A 13,986-nucleotide genomic window follows, 5' to 3' on the forward strand; every position below is an offset into this window, starting at 1 on the left:
AGGACTCCCTGGTTTCCTTGGTGGAAGGTTTATGGGTACAGGTTAACTCCTGAGAGCCCCCTGAGACTCCCTCCTTTGAGCAGACACCCCGTTTTTAGGCACTAGCCAGGACAGAAGATGTGGTAACATCAGTGCCAGGGCTGCCTGGGAGGCAGGGGGCGGCTGTGCCCCTCCACACCCATGGCCCCACAGTGTCCAAACCGCCTGGACCCCCCCCAACCCCCATCCTTCCTAACACTGGCAATAAACCCTCAACTGTGACTCCGCCTGGCCCAGAGCTGCCTCCGTCTGTCTGGGTCCTGGGGGAGGCACTTGGGGAGAGTATCCCAAACTTAACCTGTTTTAGGGCTTCAGTGGCCCACAGTCAAGTGGGTCGAAGACTTCCTGTGTGACCCGGCAGGGGGTCGGGGAGTCCCTGCCAGCTCTGCCTCAGCTCCCTCACCTGCCAAGAGGTGGCTGGGACATCAGTGGTTTGTGATGGGGGCCAATTACGCATTCAGACAGAGCTGACACCATACCTTGTTCCAGGAACTTTAATGTTTGAGAGAGAAAGTTCTGGCAAATACGCACCTTCCCCGGTGCTCTGCACCCTGCCTGGGACAGGCAAACTGGGCGGGCTCTATCTCGTGCCAAAATTAGCACAGGCCTACTTGCGGCGTAGACCGAAATCTGTCCTGTTCACAAGTACAAGCAGCAGCTGTGGCCAGGGCCATCAAGGTGGAGGACAGAGCCAGTCCCCCCAGGAGCTGACTAGCTGGGGACAGTTGTCTGTGCGGACCCTGGCCCTGTCAAGGGAGGCCTTGCAGCAGGTCATAGGCAGGCATCCTGAGCCACAGGAGGAGGGGTCTGGCACCCCCCAACCCCCACCATCAGGGCCAGGGGCTCTCTTTAGGCCTGGGGGAGTTCTCTGAAGTCCCTACAAGCAGGCATGGGCCCTGGTCACGCCTCATGCGCGGTCTCTGGGAAAAAGATCTCACGGCATCGCTGTACCGTATCCTGCGGAGAGACCACGCTGTGGCCGACGGTCCGGGGGTCAGCGTAGATCTCGAAGTCATTCCCACCCTGCGCACAAGGGAGGGCAGGAAGGCACTTATGTATGTGGTGCCTGGAGGAGGTTCCCAGGGCTAAGGCCCAGCATGTGCCCTGCCACGGGGTCCCCTCCCCACACTGGCTCCTGCAGAGCTGCCTCTCCTCCAGCCCCCCTCAGAACCCAGAACCCCACCTTCTCAGCCTTCACCAGATCTGCCCTCACTTGCTGTGTGACATGAGACAAGTATCCAGCCAGCTCTAGCCCCAGCCTTCCAATCTGTGTAATGGAGCTGAGGAACACTGGCTGTTCTCCAGGGGTCTCCTGAGGGAGGTTTCTGTTCCCCTGTGTCCTGGCCTTGACCTGGGGGTGACTTGGAGTGGAATACACCTGGGCTGAGCCATACTCACAGGGCTGGTCTCGTTCCCAAAGAAGTGGATGGTGTCGAAGCTGTCCTGGTCCAGGCTGTCCAGACAGTAGCGTTTGTCCCAGCCCTCAGGGAATACATCAAAGCTGATCATGCCGCCTGTGGAGGGTGGCAGACGAGGCTAACAGTGGGGTGGCCTACGGGGTGGACTTGACCAAGATCCTGCATTTATGCCTACATAGAGCCAGGCACAGGGCCTGGCAGCCTCAGGCTCCTCACTGAGAGCTGAGATCCTGGCGGGCAGAACAGGTAGTGAACAGGCCAGGCCACCTCAGGGCAGTGGGGTAGAGAGCCGGAAGATCCCCCAGACAGCGCTGCGGGGGAGACCTCTCTGGGAGGGGACACTGAGCTAAGGCCTGAGCCAGAGCGCCAACTGCAGGGAACCAAGCACAGTTCCCAAGGCGGAGAAGGGCACAGAGTGTCCCAGTACCAGAGGAGGCCATGGGAGTGCTGGGGCGCAGCCACTTAGGTCCTGGGGTCTAGCATGGTCTGCTTTCCCAGGAGCATCCCTGGACACTGGACACTATGACGGTGGTGTTGGACAGCCAGAGCCTGAGAAGAAGCTGCTGGTGGCAGAGGTGTGAGCCGTGGTCAGATTCCAGAAACATTCTGGATGTAGGGCCCTGGGACTTGCTAAGAGACTGCCCTTGGGAAGTGGTGAGGGAGATAAACACTGAACAAGACACTTTGGTTTTTTGACCTGAGCAACTGGGTAAGGCAGGGCATGGCCTGGGTTTGGGTGGGGAGGACTCTGGGGCAGGAAGGCTTAGGCTGGGGCTGGCGGCCGGGCCAGGCTCTCAGACCCTCCACGGGATGAATGGAAGCACGTACCTCGAGAGAACCTCAGCCCTTTGCCAGCAAACTCTGTTTTCAGGGCTTCCACGAACTTCTCCCGGATCTTCTCCTTCTGCAGGAGGGGAGGGAGCACACTCAGGCTCCCAGGGCTGCCATGTGCCAGGCCCTGTGCTGGGCCCACAACTTGCTGGGGCTCAGAGGCCTCCAGGTGGATCTCGTGATCCCCACTTCACAGATGGGGAAACTGAGGCTCAGGGAACAGCTGTGCCCTGTTCAAGGTCAGCCAGCCTCAGTGGCAGAGCCAGGGCCTGAATCCAGAAAGTCAATGACTGAACTTAGGGGTGGATCCCATCCGTGGGGGGTGTGGGCGGGGTATCTGAAGGAGGCCTTGGAGCAGGGGCAGGAGGAGAAGTTTGAGGGGATGGGCTCTGCCCAGCTCAACAAAGCAAACCAGATGCCAGAAATGAGTGTGAGGAGCCATGAGCACATGGAGCCCTGTTACTACGTGGCTGTGGCCGTTGCCGTGGGTACTCAGAGCAAGGTCAGCAGGATCCAGGCACAGCCATGGGCCCAACCACATGGTGACATGTGCTGGCTGGACACCTCCCACGTGCAGGGGGCTGAGGACCTGAGCAGTGCCCAGGAGCCCCCTGCTGCCCCCCACTCCTCAGGCAGGATCTTGCAAGTCTGCAGCGTATCTAGAGACTCGGACTAAGGAGACATGCACTCAAGGACCCCCGGCCTGGCCCTGCTGGGGCCACAGATGGAGGAGCCATGCAGGGTCTAGAGGGACAGCACCTTGGCTGCTGTGCTGGGGACCAGCGCCACAGGACGGAAGGTTCATGCAGTGCAGGCTTGTTGTGCCCAAAGCAGCAGCAAGAGCCTGGAGGGACAGTCAGCTCCAGCTCACAGGTGGCCTGGAAGGGAGCTTGCACACATCCTGGGGGACCAAGAGCCACTGAGGATGCTGAAGCCTGGGAGTAGAGTACCTAGGACTGCATTTTAGTCAGTCCATGCTGGGTAGGACTGGAACGGAGAGAGGCAGGCAGTGGCCAATGGTTTGGGACCTGAAGTGGGCCAGGGAGGACATGAGCTATAAGGCCAGATATGGCTGAATCTGAGATAAAGGCAGGCCTCCTGGGTTCTAGGCCTGGCTGTGTGATCATGGGCAAGTTGCCTGACTTCTCTGAGCCTGTTTCCTGAGCTAAAGGATGGAGAGGTAATGAATGAATCCTCCCTCCCTCCCTCTCCTAACAAGCAGAGATGTGGGATGTGAGCCCCCTGCCTACTGTGGCCTTACCTTCCCAGCAGGCAAATGGTCCCCCAGGGAGGCCAGAGTCCCCACCAGAGGCCACTTTGTGGGCCCACAGTTAAGAGTTAACGGGGCCCCAGGCAACCCAGGATGGGTGTACTTCCTGTCTCTGGAGAACGAGCCCCGTGTGTCAAGTCTAGCCTTAGCAAGGACCAGCACTGTGATATTGAGCTAGTCAGCCTATGGCCTCAGTGTCCTCATCTAAGGAAAGGGGCTACCTGCCCTTGGGATCTGAAGGACTGAAGAAGAAAAGAAGAAAATAAATGGGATCCTGGCTGGTGTAGGTCACACAGGCCAGGGAGTCTGTGCCTTCCCCTCAGACCGGAAGGGGGAGAACAAGAGCCAGAGAGACAAGAAAAGACCCTGGAAGCTGCTGGAAGGGTCAGTGTGTGCCAGACTTCCAACTCACCCAGTCAGTACAGCCCATGGGATGGGAACTGTGCTCACCCCCACTTTACAGATGTGCAAACAGAGGAACACAGTAGCTAGCAAAGCCCCTGGCTGCTCGGCCTGAGTAGGAGCCACCTCTCAGTATGTGAGTGGGAGGGGTTCTCTGCCAATGGTCAGTCTTCACCACCCCAAAAGGAAAAGTCTCCGTGCCCATGGGCAGTGCCTCCCCTAAGCCTTGGGACATGGACTAGGATTAGAGGTGGGGGTCAGTGAGCATCCCTGAGAGTCTCACCCACCCTCAAGGAAACCTCACCCATCCCCTATGGGACCTTGGCAAGTCATTTCCCCTCTCTGAGCCTCAGTTTCCTCATTCATAAAATGGGACACCACCACCTGTTTCATTCATTCAGAAAATATTTCTCGAGCACTTGCTACGTGTTGGGCACATGCCAAGCTGGCCCTTAAGGAGCTTACAACGTCTGCGGGGGAGACAGACAGTAACCAAGATTTGGAAAGTAGGTGAGAGAGTGTACTAGAGGGTGGCGATGGCTGCCTGGGGAGAAGCAGGACAGGAAAGGAGCAGGGGCAGGGGTGCCAGGTTAGATGGAATGAGAAAGGGACACCTGAGCAGAGGTGGAAGGGATGGGGGAGAGGAAAAGCACAGCCCTGAAGCTGTCTCCATCTCCACCTGCTATCTCTAGAATCAACAAGGAGGATGTGGTTGGAGCAGAGACAGCAAAGGCCAGAGAAGGCCAGAGACGGGCCAGTGGCAAGAGGCTTGGATGGTCTTACTCCTGAAAAGGTGGGGTGGGCAGTACGGATGACACACAAAATGCAAGTCAAGGTTTAGCAGGGGCGTGCATACCAGAAGGCGAGAGAAATATCGGTATGTTCTAAGAACAGATGCATAGAGAGAAAGCTGAAAGGGTGGGTGCGGGCTGGGCAGACCCCTCAGGGCTCAGGGCACCAGGGGAGGGGCTGGGGCACTGCCAATTGGCAAGGGGAGTGCTGGAAGCACTGTAAGCAGGAAGTGGGGGGAGCTGACATGCTTTAGAAGGTTCTCAGTGGCATCGCTGGAGAACAGACTGGCAGGGGGTTATGGGGGGAGCTGCCTGGGGGGAGAGACACACGGGTGAACAGATCTGAGGCCGCTCGAGAGGCTGGCCCCCACGTGGGTGGGAAGGTAGAAATGATGCCCTTGGCTTAGGTAAGTGATGGCTGCTGATGCCAGTCACCAAGGGAAGGAAACCAGCCACGTAGGAAAGACATGGGAGTGCCTAGACCATGGCTCGGGATGGGTGTCCCAGAGGGTATTGGTTGAATCAGAACTACCGCCCCCCACCCCCGCACTGATCCATCTTGCTGATGAGAAAGAAAGGCTCAGAGAGCCTGAGTGGCCAAGGTCCAAGAGCCTAAGGCTGCGCGGCGGGTGCTACCTTGTCCAGCTCGGAGAACTCGATCCGCTCCTCCAGGGTGCAGCTCCGGCCGATGGGCGAGATGTTCAGCATGCCGTTCCGGAACTCAATGAAGGTTCCGCTGGCGGTACAGGGGCAGGAGGGAGGGCAGGGAGCCAGAGAGGAGGACAGCCCTGAATTCAAATCCAGCCCCATCTGGGACCACGGCCTCCTCAGACCTCACGCGGGACAAGAATCCACACAGCGATAAGCTGGGGCCCCAGCGCCTGCCGGTGGCATCCGGGAGACCTGGCCCTGTCCTCCCTCAGGCCTGGGCGGGGGTGGCAGGGCAGGGTGCAGGCTGGGAGGGCTCACCGCTTCTTGGGCAGTCTGAGCAGGGCCATGTAGCGCAGACAGAAGTTGATCAAGTCCTGCAGCAGCTCCTCCCCGAGATGGTTCTGGATGGTCTGGGCAAGGAACGCGGGGCTCTGAGGGCGGCGGGCACAGTGCCCTCCCCCGGCCTGGGACGGAGGCACCAGAGGCTGTGCCGCTATGGAAAAGCGTCGCAGGCTGAGGCCCTGAGGGGCACTGACCTGCTTGGAGAGCAGTCGTCCATGCTTATACTGCACGGTCCCATTCTCGGCAAACACATAATCAAACTTCTCAATGACTTCAGGGCACATGGCAGCCGGGAAGAAAGAAAGACTGTGAGACCAAGCCCCCAGAGCCAAGTGGAGAGATAGAGCTCACACTCCTTGGGTTTGGCATTCAAAGCCCATTTGTTCCATCTGAAACCTGCTTTTCTCTGCTCCTCACCTTCAACTTTTTTTTCCAAACAAGCCAGCAAGTCGGTCAACACCTCTGGGCCTTTGCACGCAGGTCCTTCTGCCTGGATCGCCCTCCCCACTCCAAGATCCCGCTCCCTCCTCTGGCAGCCTCGGGAGACTCCCCAGCAGAGGGCGCCATTTCTGCTGTGCTCCCACAGCCCCCAGGGTCCTGAGGCTCCCGCCTTGTTTTATAGTTTCCATCACTATTCTGCAAGGGGGGCTGTATGGAGGAGTTTTCAGCTCTGGCTGCCACACTAAGTGGCTGGAGGGGGCAAGAGGAGTGGCTCAGGGAGCACAGCCAGGAGGGAGCCTGGACAATGGAGGGGCCCTCGAGATGCAGAGGTGGGTCCTCAGGGAGATATTTCCAGACTTGCTGATGGGATGCACAAGGGGGTAGGGGAAAAGGTAAAAGTCAGGTAAATTTTCTAGTTCATGAGCTGGTGGGATGTGCCTCAGTTGTGCTGAGACCCGAAACTCAGCTGAGAACAGATGCTCTGGGGCCAAAACAACTTCCCCCGGTGACTTCAGAATCCTCTGTTCAGTGGGATAACTGTGCCCACCCTACAGTGTGGCCGTCAGGATGCAGTGAAACAACACATGGTCATTTTCAGTAATGGCAGCCACTACTGACTACGTGCACTTTAAACAGGAAACCTGAGACTCAGCAGAGAGAGCTGAGAATGTCAACTACTCCAGGGCAAGATTCTGCCTGCTTTGTTCCCTGCCCTTTCTCCAAAGCCTGCCACAGTGCCAGGCACATGGCCGGGGCTCCCTGTGAGTCAGTGAGGGAGCTATCTGACTATTTCCTCTACTCCCTCTGCCCCACAGAAGCGGGGCTGGGTCTTTGAAGGCACAAGGGTCCTGGGACCTCCCGAACTACCCCCACCCCCATCCGGACTGTGGAGCCGGCTCTGGGTGCTCCTCCTACCTTCGTCCCCATCTCCCAGCTGCTCGGCAATCTTAGAGTAGTCGGAGCCGCCCACCACACCGATCTGTACCCTACTACGCAGCTTCTGCAGGAAGGCAGCCACCTCAGGGTCAATTTTCTGCAGGGGAGTGGGGAAAGCACAAGATTTCTGGCTGTCAGCAGGTCTGGGACCTCACTCAACCCACACGCAGTGCTCAAGGGGGCCCATGTTCCATCTGAATCTGAGGTAGCTCAAGGTTAGAACCCAGACCTCAAAAGGAGACGTCACAGATTCAAACTCTCACTCAAGTCCCTCAATTGCAGATGGCTCTCGGGCAACTGGCTTTGCTTTCTCTGCCTTAGTGACTGTCCCATCTGTAAAATGGGGATCATAGTAGCAACCAGCTGGAGGCGGTCAGTGCTAAGATTAAATGAGATAGGGCATCCCGATTGCTTGGAAACAAACAAGCAATTCACTGGCAACTAATCACATGAAGATTCCCTAAGGAAATGAAAACTAATGAGTTACACTCCATGTTTTCAGGTTCCCAGCTATTTAAAGCCGACAATACCTATAGGGAAATGACGTTGTCAAATTCTGCCACTGAGAGTGTAAACTGGTGCAGCCCCTTTGTAGGGCAATTTGGCAAGAGAACTTAAAATGCATTCACCCCGTCCCCCAGAATTTCCACTTCTCTTGCCTGGGTGTATATGGAGGTTCACTGAGGTGTGGTTTATCATAGTGAAAACCTGCAAACAACTCCTAAGCTTGTCGACCCGAGAAGGGTAAACACCTGCTCTGAAATGGTGCCCTTGTGGTTACAGAGCAAGGCAGGCCTGTGCTTCCAACAGGCAATAGTCCCTAAGACATGCTGTTAACTGTCCAAAACAAGTAGCTCAGCACAGAGTTTACCTGAGACTCTCTCTCCCTCTCTCTGCCCCTCCCCCTGCTTTCTCTCTCTCAAATAAATAAACAAATCTTAAAAAAAAAAAAAAAGGCAAGTTGCACAGAGGCACACACAGTATGACACTACTCATAAAAAAAGGCGGGGTGGGGGGTGAGCGCCTGGGTGGCTCAGTTGTTAAGCATCTGCCTTCTGCTCAGGTCATGGTCTCAGGGTCCTGGGATGGAGCCCCGCATCAGGCTCCCTGCTCAGCAGTCGTGGTGGTGGTGGGCAGCGGAAACTGCTTCTTCCTCTCCCTCTGCCCCTGCCCCTGGTGGGGGTGGGAGGAGGGCTTCTTCTCCCTCTTCCCTCTGTCCCTGGTTGTGCACTCTCGCTCTCTCAAATAAATAAATAAAACCTTAAAAAAAAAAGGCCACAAAAACTGCTTAATATTTGTTCTGAGCAAACAGAGATCTAGACAAAGGTCTGGAAGGAAATCACAGGACAGGTAACCACCTTTCTTTGGGGTGGAGGTGGGTCTGGGATCCTGACGTGGTCAGAGGGGACTTTAGCATCTCTGTTACGTTTTCATTCTTCACAAGAGAATGTGTTTGTGAATACGTGTATAATTAAAAATTAGCTTTTAGGGCACCTGGGTGGCTCAGTAGTTAAGCGTCTGCCTTCAGCTCAGGTCATGATCCCAGGGTCCTGGGGTCGAGCCCCACATGGGGCTCTCTGCTCAGCAGAGAGCCTGCTTCTACCTCTCACACTCCCCCTGCTTGTGTTCCCTATCTTGCTGTGTCTCTATCAAATAATAAATAAAATATTTTTAAAAATTAGCTTTTATTTATTTATGTAATCTCTATACCATGTGGGGCTAGAACTTAGGAACCCCAGATCTAGTCACATGATCTTTCGACTGAGTCCGCAGGGTTCCCTGGTAATTAACTTTCAAGAGCACTAAGGACAGGGCTTGGCATTAACTGGTGGACAGCAATAACACACGTTCGGGCTGTTGGGTCAGTGGAGCAAAGGGTCAAAGGGAGGGGTTGGAGCTGTGCCTTAGACCTTGCCACCCTCCCTCCACTGTCATTTTTCTCCCATCCCTGAGGACCCTGGGAGCTACTGGAGGCAGAGCAGCCTGACTTCTCCCTGTGCTCCCAGAGCCTAATCCAGGGTCTTCCGGTAGGGAAGGGGGTGCCATTTAGGACCTAAGAGGGGAGGCTAAGGCCTGGCTTCCCATCAGCCTCTGCCTTGCAACCCAGCCCTATGGGTCCCTGCTCTAGGGGATCCCAGTTGTCCCTTATGGCCCGGCTGGAGGGCGGAATAGCCTCAGGGCTGTCCAGAAAGAGTCCTGCCTATTTACTACCCAGCTGGTGAGAATCGGTCTAGGGGCTCATCTAGGGTGAGATCCAAAGCTAGAAACACTGAGCGCGGGGCAGAATTTGGAGGATCAACACAGTGAAAAGTCTTTAGAAGAGTGGTACTCCCATCCTCCCTGGGCCACGACACCTTCACAGTGACCAGACCAGGCCCGGTGCCTCTCACCTCCGGGTGGGCGGAGCCCAAAACTCCTCCGAGAAGGTACAGAAGCCCTACCTGCTTCCATAACTGAGGGTGGGAGGTGAAGTGGCAGAGGAGCTTGAGAAATCAGACCTAGGCCGGGGCCTGGAAAGGTCAGGTGGGATGGCTTCACGACTCCCGGACTCTCCCTAGATAGCGACTCTGATGCTCGGGTGCGCGCCGAACCCTGTCTAGAACCCTGGGCTCAGATGCCAGTTTCGGGCTACAGGTGCGTCCTAGAGGCGGGAGCCCGGGCTGGGGAGGCGGGGGCGTCCGGGGACCAGGCCTCAGCAAGACGAAGCCTGAGCGGGGGGTAGGGAAGCTAGGTCCCCGCTCGCAGTCTCCTCCCTCCAGAATCCCACCCGCTCCGACGCTCCCGGGCAGAAGGTGGGCGCAGACACTCGAGGGCTGCGACATGGGGGGCCGGGGCCGCATCACTCCCAGCGGGCGGCCCTGGGGCGTCAGGGGCCGGGGACCACTGCATCCCACACTCCGTCCTGGGGTGTCCAGCGTCACCACTTTCGGCCTCTGAGCGTCCGCGTGATACTCCCGACGGCAGCTGCTGAACGTCGGGGCCTTACCTGGCGAGCCGGCGTCAGGGTCCCGTCCACATCAAACAGGCAGAGGACTCGCTCCTTCCTGCGGGCGCCCTCAGCGGAGACCGCCATGGCTGCAATTCCGCGCGCGCGGCGGAGGCCAGGGATGCGGCGGCTACAGCCGCTTGGAAAAGAGGCTAGACCAGGCGGAGCCTGGGAGGGGCGGGGCCACGCGGCCTGCCGGCGGGTGCCAAGCCGGGAAGGGGCGTGGTCAGGGCGTGATCTCGGCGGGAGAGGGACAGCCCGGACGGGGCAGAGGCGGGGCCTGAGCTGACTCAGGGAGGCTGGTTCTGATTGCACCGGGAGGGGAGGGGGCGTGGCTTTGGGCGGAGCTGAGCGCGGCGGGTTGGTCGGACTGTTTCAAACCAAACGGAGGCGGGGCCCGGGCCCGGGCCCGGCGGGAAGTGATACAACCCGGAAGAGAGGAGCGGGGCCAGAGTCCCTCCTTCGCGGGAAGATTCTGATTGCATCTGGTCGAGAAGGGGCTGGACGGGGGCGGAGCCTCAAACTCCGCAGTGCAGTGCAGGGCGGGGCAGGGCGGGGCGGGGCGGGGCGGGGCAGGGGCGGGTCTCAAAGAACCTGCGCTGTCTCCGACTCGCCCCGCCTGCCATCATCTGTGACTCACCCGCCTGTTGCTAATGCCTTTGCCCTACAAATCTCAAGCCTTAAGTGATCACCTGATGTGCTTTGCTCAGGCTCTGGACTTTGCCAGATGGCCTTCGCCGATTCTTACTCCCCTGCTGTCATTGTGTCCACCCCATGAGGCCCCGTTCATGGTCCACCTCCTTCAGGAAACCTTCCTGGACCCCTCTGTTCACGACTATTTAACATCACATTGACTTTACGGTTAGTTCTAAGTTTTCTTCCCCCCTTCACCACTACGTGACTTTGGACAAGTCACTTCACCTCTCTGAGGCTCTGCGTCTCCACCTATAAAATGGGAAGACTACCACCTACTTTGAACGGTTGTTGTGGCACCTGCAAAGGAATAATAAATGAGGGCCGCTTGGGTGGCTCAGTGGGTTAGGCCGCTGCCTTCGGCTCGGGTCGTGATCTCAGGGTCCTGGGATCGGGTCCCGCATCGGGCTCTCTGCTCGGCAGGGAGCCTGCTCCCTCCTCTCTCTCCGCCTGCCTCTCTCTCTACTTGTGATCTCTCTCTGTCAAATAAATAAAAAAAAATAAAAAATCTTAAAAAAAAAAAAGAAATAATAAATGAAAAGAGCCCACATAGTACCCGGCACACAGCAGACCTACTCCAAAGGAGAATTTCTACAGATGTACTTGGTATCGTTCCTGATTAAACAGCTAATGGGACATCAGAAGTCTTAAAAATGAGCAGACCTTTGAGCCAGCAATTTAACTTGTTGGAAATAAGGGAAAATTTGGGGATTGGTTAACTTAATTACGATCCATTTATGAGATGAAGTGCCATGAAGCCATAAAACCTGCGTAGTAGAATATTTAACATGGAAAGAGCATTAAAATGGAAAGTAGCAGGCTGTCCCCGGGAGTGGTATCACGGTGAATTTTAACGTTTTTCTCCCCTCAGAAATGCATCGACTGCAGCTTCCTCTTCTCCAGGACTCTTTTTTTGGGGGGTGGGGGGGTCTTCCTTCCATACTGCCAGAGCCCAGCCCACCCCTGCTTCCCTCTGTGTTCCCCTGGGGGTGCCATTCAGCTTGACCGTATGCCTGGATGGGCATCTTTGCCGTACTCGCCATTCTTGCCCTGACGCCTGTGATCAGCCCCGGCAGTTTTGGTCATACAAAGACACACATCCACACACCTATGAGTGGCACTTCGGTGCATGATCCTTTGATAGTTGGGTTTTGTTTTTTTATTTTTTTCTCAGTAGCTGCAGTGGCCCAGGAAGATCATGGAAGGCAGAGTCAGGAAAAGTGTAATTTGGTCCCTGATAACTGTAAGGACTTGGACCAGTCACATGTCCTGACCTGTTTCTTAATCTGTATAATGGAGATGTAATCGGCACCTGCTATGACTATGAACAGTGAGACAGTAGTCATGGAGTAGCAGGCAAGCTAAAGGACAAGGCACAAGTTGACGTCCCGCAACCCAACCCCCCTCACCCCCAGCAGTGGGGCAGTGGGATATGTGTGACATTCCTCCAGGAAACTTCCAACTATTTTCGTGTTAATGCTTTACTAGAGGGAAAACAACCTTAGCTTGATAATAGCAAGGACTCCAGTATCCCAGAGGGTCCTCTTAAGCGATGAAAATCCTTTTGGACACCTCCCTTTTCTCCCTTTTTCATTACCCCCAACTCCCAAGTAGAGAATCAGCCAGCCCTCACAACCCTAGTGTAGCACCTCTTTCTGCCCAAGGGTCCTGTGCCCGTGCTTTAATAAAATCACCTTGTTGCACCAAAGACATCTCAAGAACTCTTTCTTGGCTGTCGGCTCCCGACCTCGCCTACATTCCAAAACTCCATTAACAGTAACTGTTATTTCTTGATCCCTAGACTGTGCGCTAGGCACCACACTGGGCACTCGACCGCATATCTTCATTCATTCTCAGAGCAGCTGTAGAAGGTACTATTGTTGTTGCAAGATTTATTTATTTATTGCTTTGGTGCCCATGGTCCTCGGTCAACACCGCTTTGAAGAATGAAGACATAGACCAGACGGAGAGTGGTGGGCAGCAACGCAAAGTTTATTGAGTGATAGTACAAAGCTCCTAAGGAGGGAGGAGACCCAAGTGAGTTGCCACCAGACTTTAAGTCTAGGGGTTTTCATGGGCTTGTTCATGGGCTGGTTTCTTGTTGTTTATTTAAGATTTTACCATTTGCCGGGGGGAGAGAGAGAGAGAACAAGCAGGCAGAGTGGCAGCCAGAAGCAGAGAAGCAGGTTCCCTGCTGACCAAGGAGCCAGATGGGGGACTGGATCCCAGGACCCTGGGATCATGACCTGAGCCAAAGGCATCCCCCTAACCGACTGAGCCACCCAGGCATCCCCATGACCGGCTGTTTTAATCTGATTAATCTTCCCGGTGCCTGTCACCCAATCAGGTTTTTGTCATTTATCTGTCATGTGGAAAAGGGTGGAGGGCTCCTTCCAGGGTGGGTGTAGAATCCTTTTAAGGATGGTTTCCTCTTAGGGTAGGGGGTTTGGCAGGGAGCCTTGGCCCTGTGGCCTCTTCTAACAATCTTTCATCACTGTCTCCACTTGGTGTAGAAAAACAAAAGGGATGTGTCCAAGGCTTTAAAAACACCTGGCAGGCCCCCCGGGCTGAGACCAGCATGGACAGGTAAGGTGAGTGACATGCCATAGGCAAAAAACTTAGAACACCAAAATAAATATAAAAATAAATGGCAATTTAATTTTTAACAATATTTTTAAAAATCAAAATTAATGCAAAAGAATCCATGATGAGCAGAAAAAAATTTAAAAGACAGGATCAACAGGGGTATCTGGGTGACACAGTTGGTTGTGCCTCTGACTTTTGGTTTCCGGTCAGGTCGTGATCTTGGATCCATCGGATCCAGCCCCAAGCTGGACATCGTGCTGAGCGCAGAGCCTGCCTGAGATTCTCTCTCCCTCTCCTTTCCACTTGTGCTCTCTCAAATAAATGCACAAATCTTAAAAAAAAAAAAAAAAAAAAAAAGATAGGATCAGTAATTGTGCCCTGCCGAGGAGCCATATTCAAGCTGGGCAAAAGAAAAAAAAAAAAATCTGCCTTTTTTCCCCAGGCTCTGTGCCAGAGTTTGGTTCATTCATTAAACAAATGCATTGCGCTACATGCTGTCCCGAGTTCTGGGAACACCGTAGAGAACAAAACAAGGGCCCTACCCTCAAAAAGCTTTTGTTTTCTGTTGGATACAGACAGCAAACAAATCATCTGCATGGG

General features: G+C 55.3%; 1 protein-coding gene across 1 annotated transcript; it reads right to left on the reverse strand.

Moving 5' to 3' along the window:
- Nucleotides 1-517: 517 nt before the first annotated feature.
- Nucleotides 518-10,297, reverse strand: PMM1 (phosphomannomutase 1). Its single transcript, XM_047741995.1, has 8 exons — nt 10,108-10,297; nt 7,101-7,218; nt 5,939-6,015; nt 5,721-5,812; nt 5,388-5,487; nt 2,286-2,361; nt 1,438-1,553; nt 518-1,062 (listed from the first exon to the last, which is right to left on the reverse strand). The coding sequence occupies exons 1-8, from the start codon at nt 10,192-10,194 to the stop codon at nt 940-942; spliced, it is 789 nt and encodes a 262-aa protein (XP_047597951.1). The 5' UTR covers nt 10,195-10,297; the 3' UTR covers nt 518-939.
- Nucleotides 10,298-13,986: the final 3,689 nt, after the last annotated feature.

Source organism: Lutra lutra, chromosome 8 (genome assembly GCF_902655055.1).
Source record: "Lutra lutra chromosome 8, mLutLut1.2, whole genome shotgun sequence".
Lineage (NCBI taxonomy): Eukaryota > Metazoa > Chordata > Mammalia > Carnivora > Mustelidae > Lutra > Lutra lutra.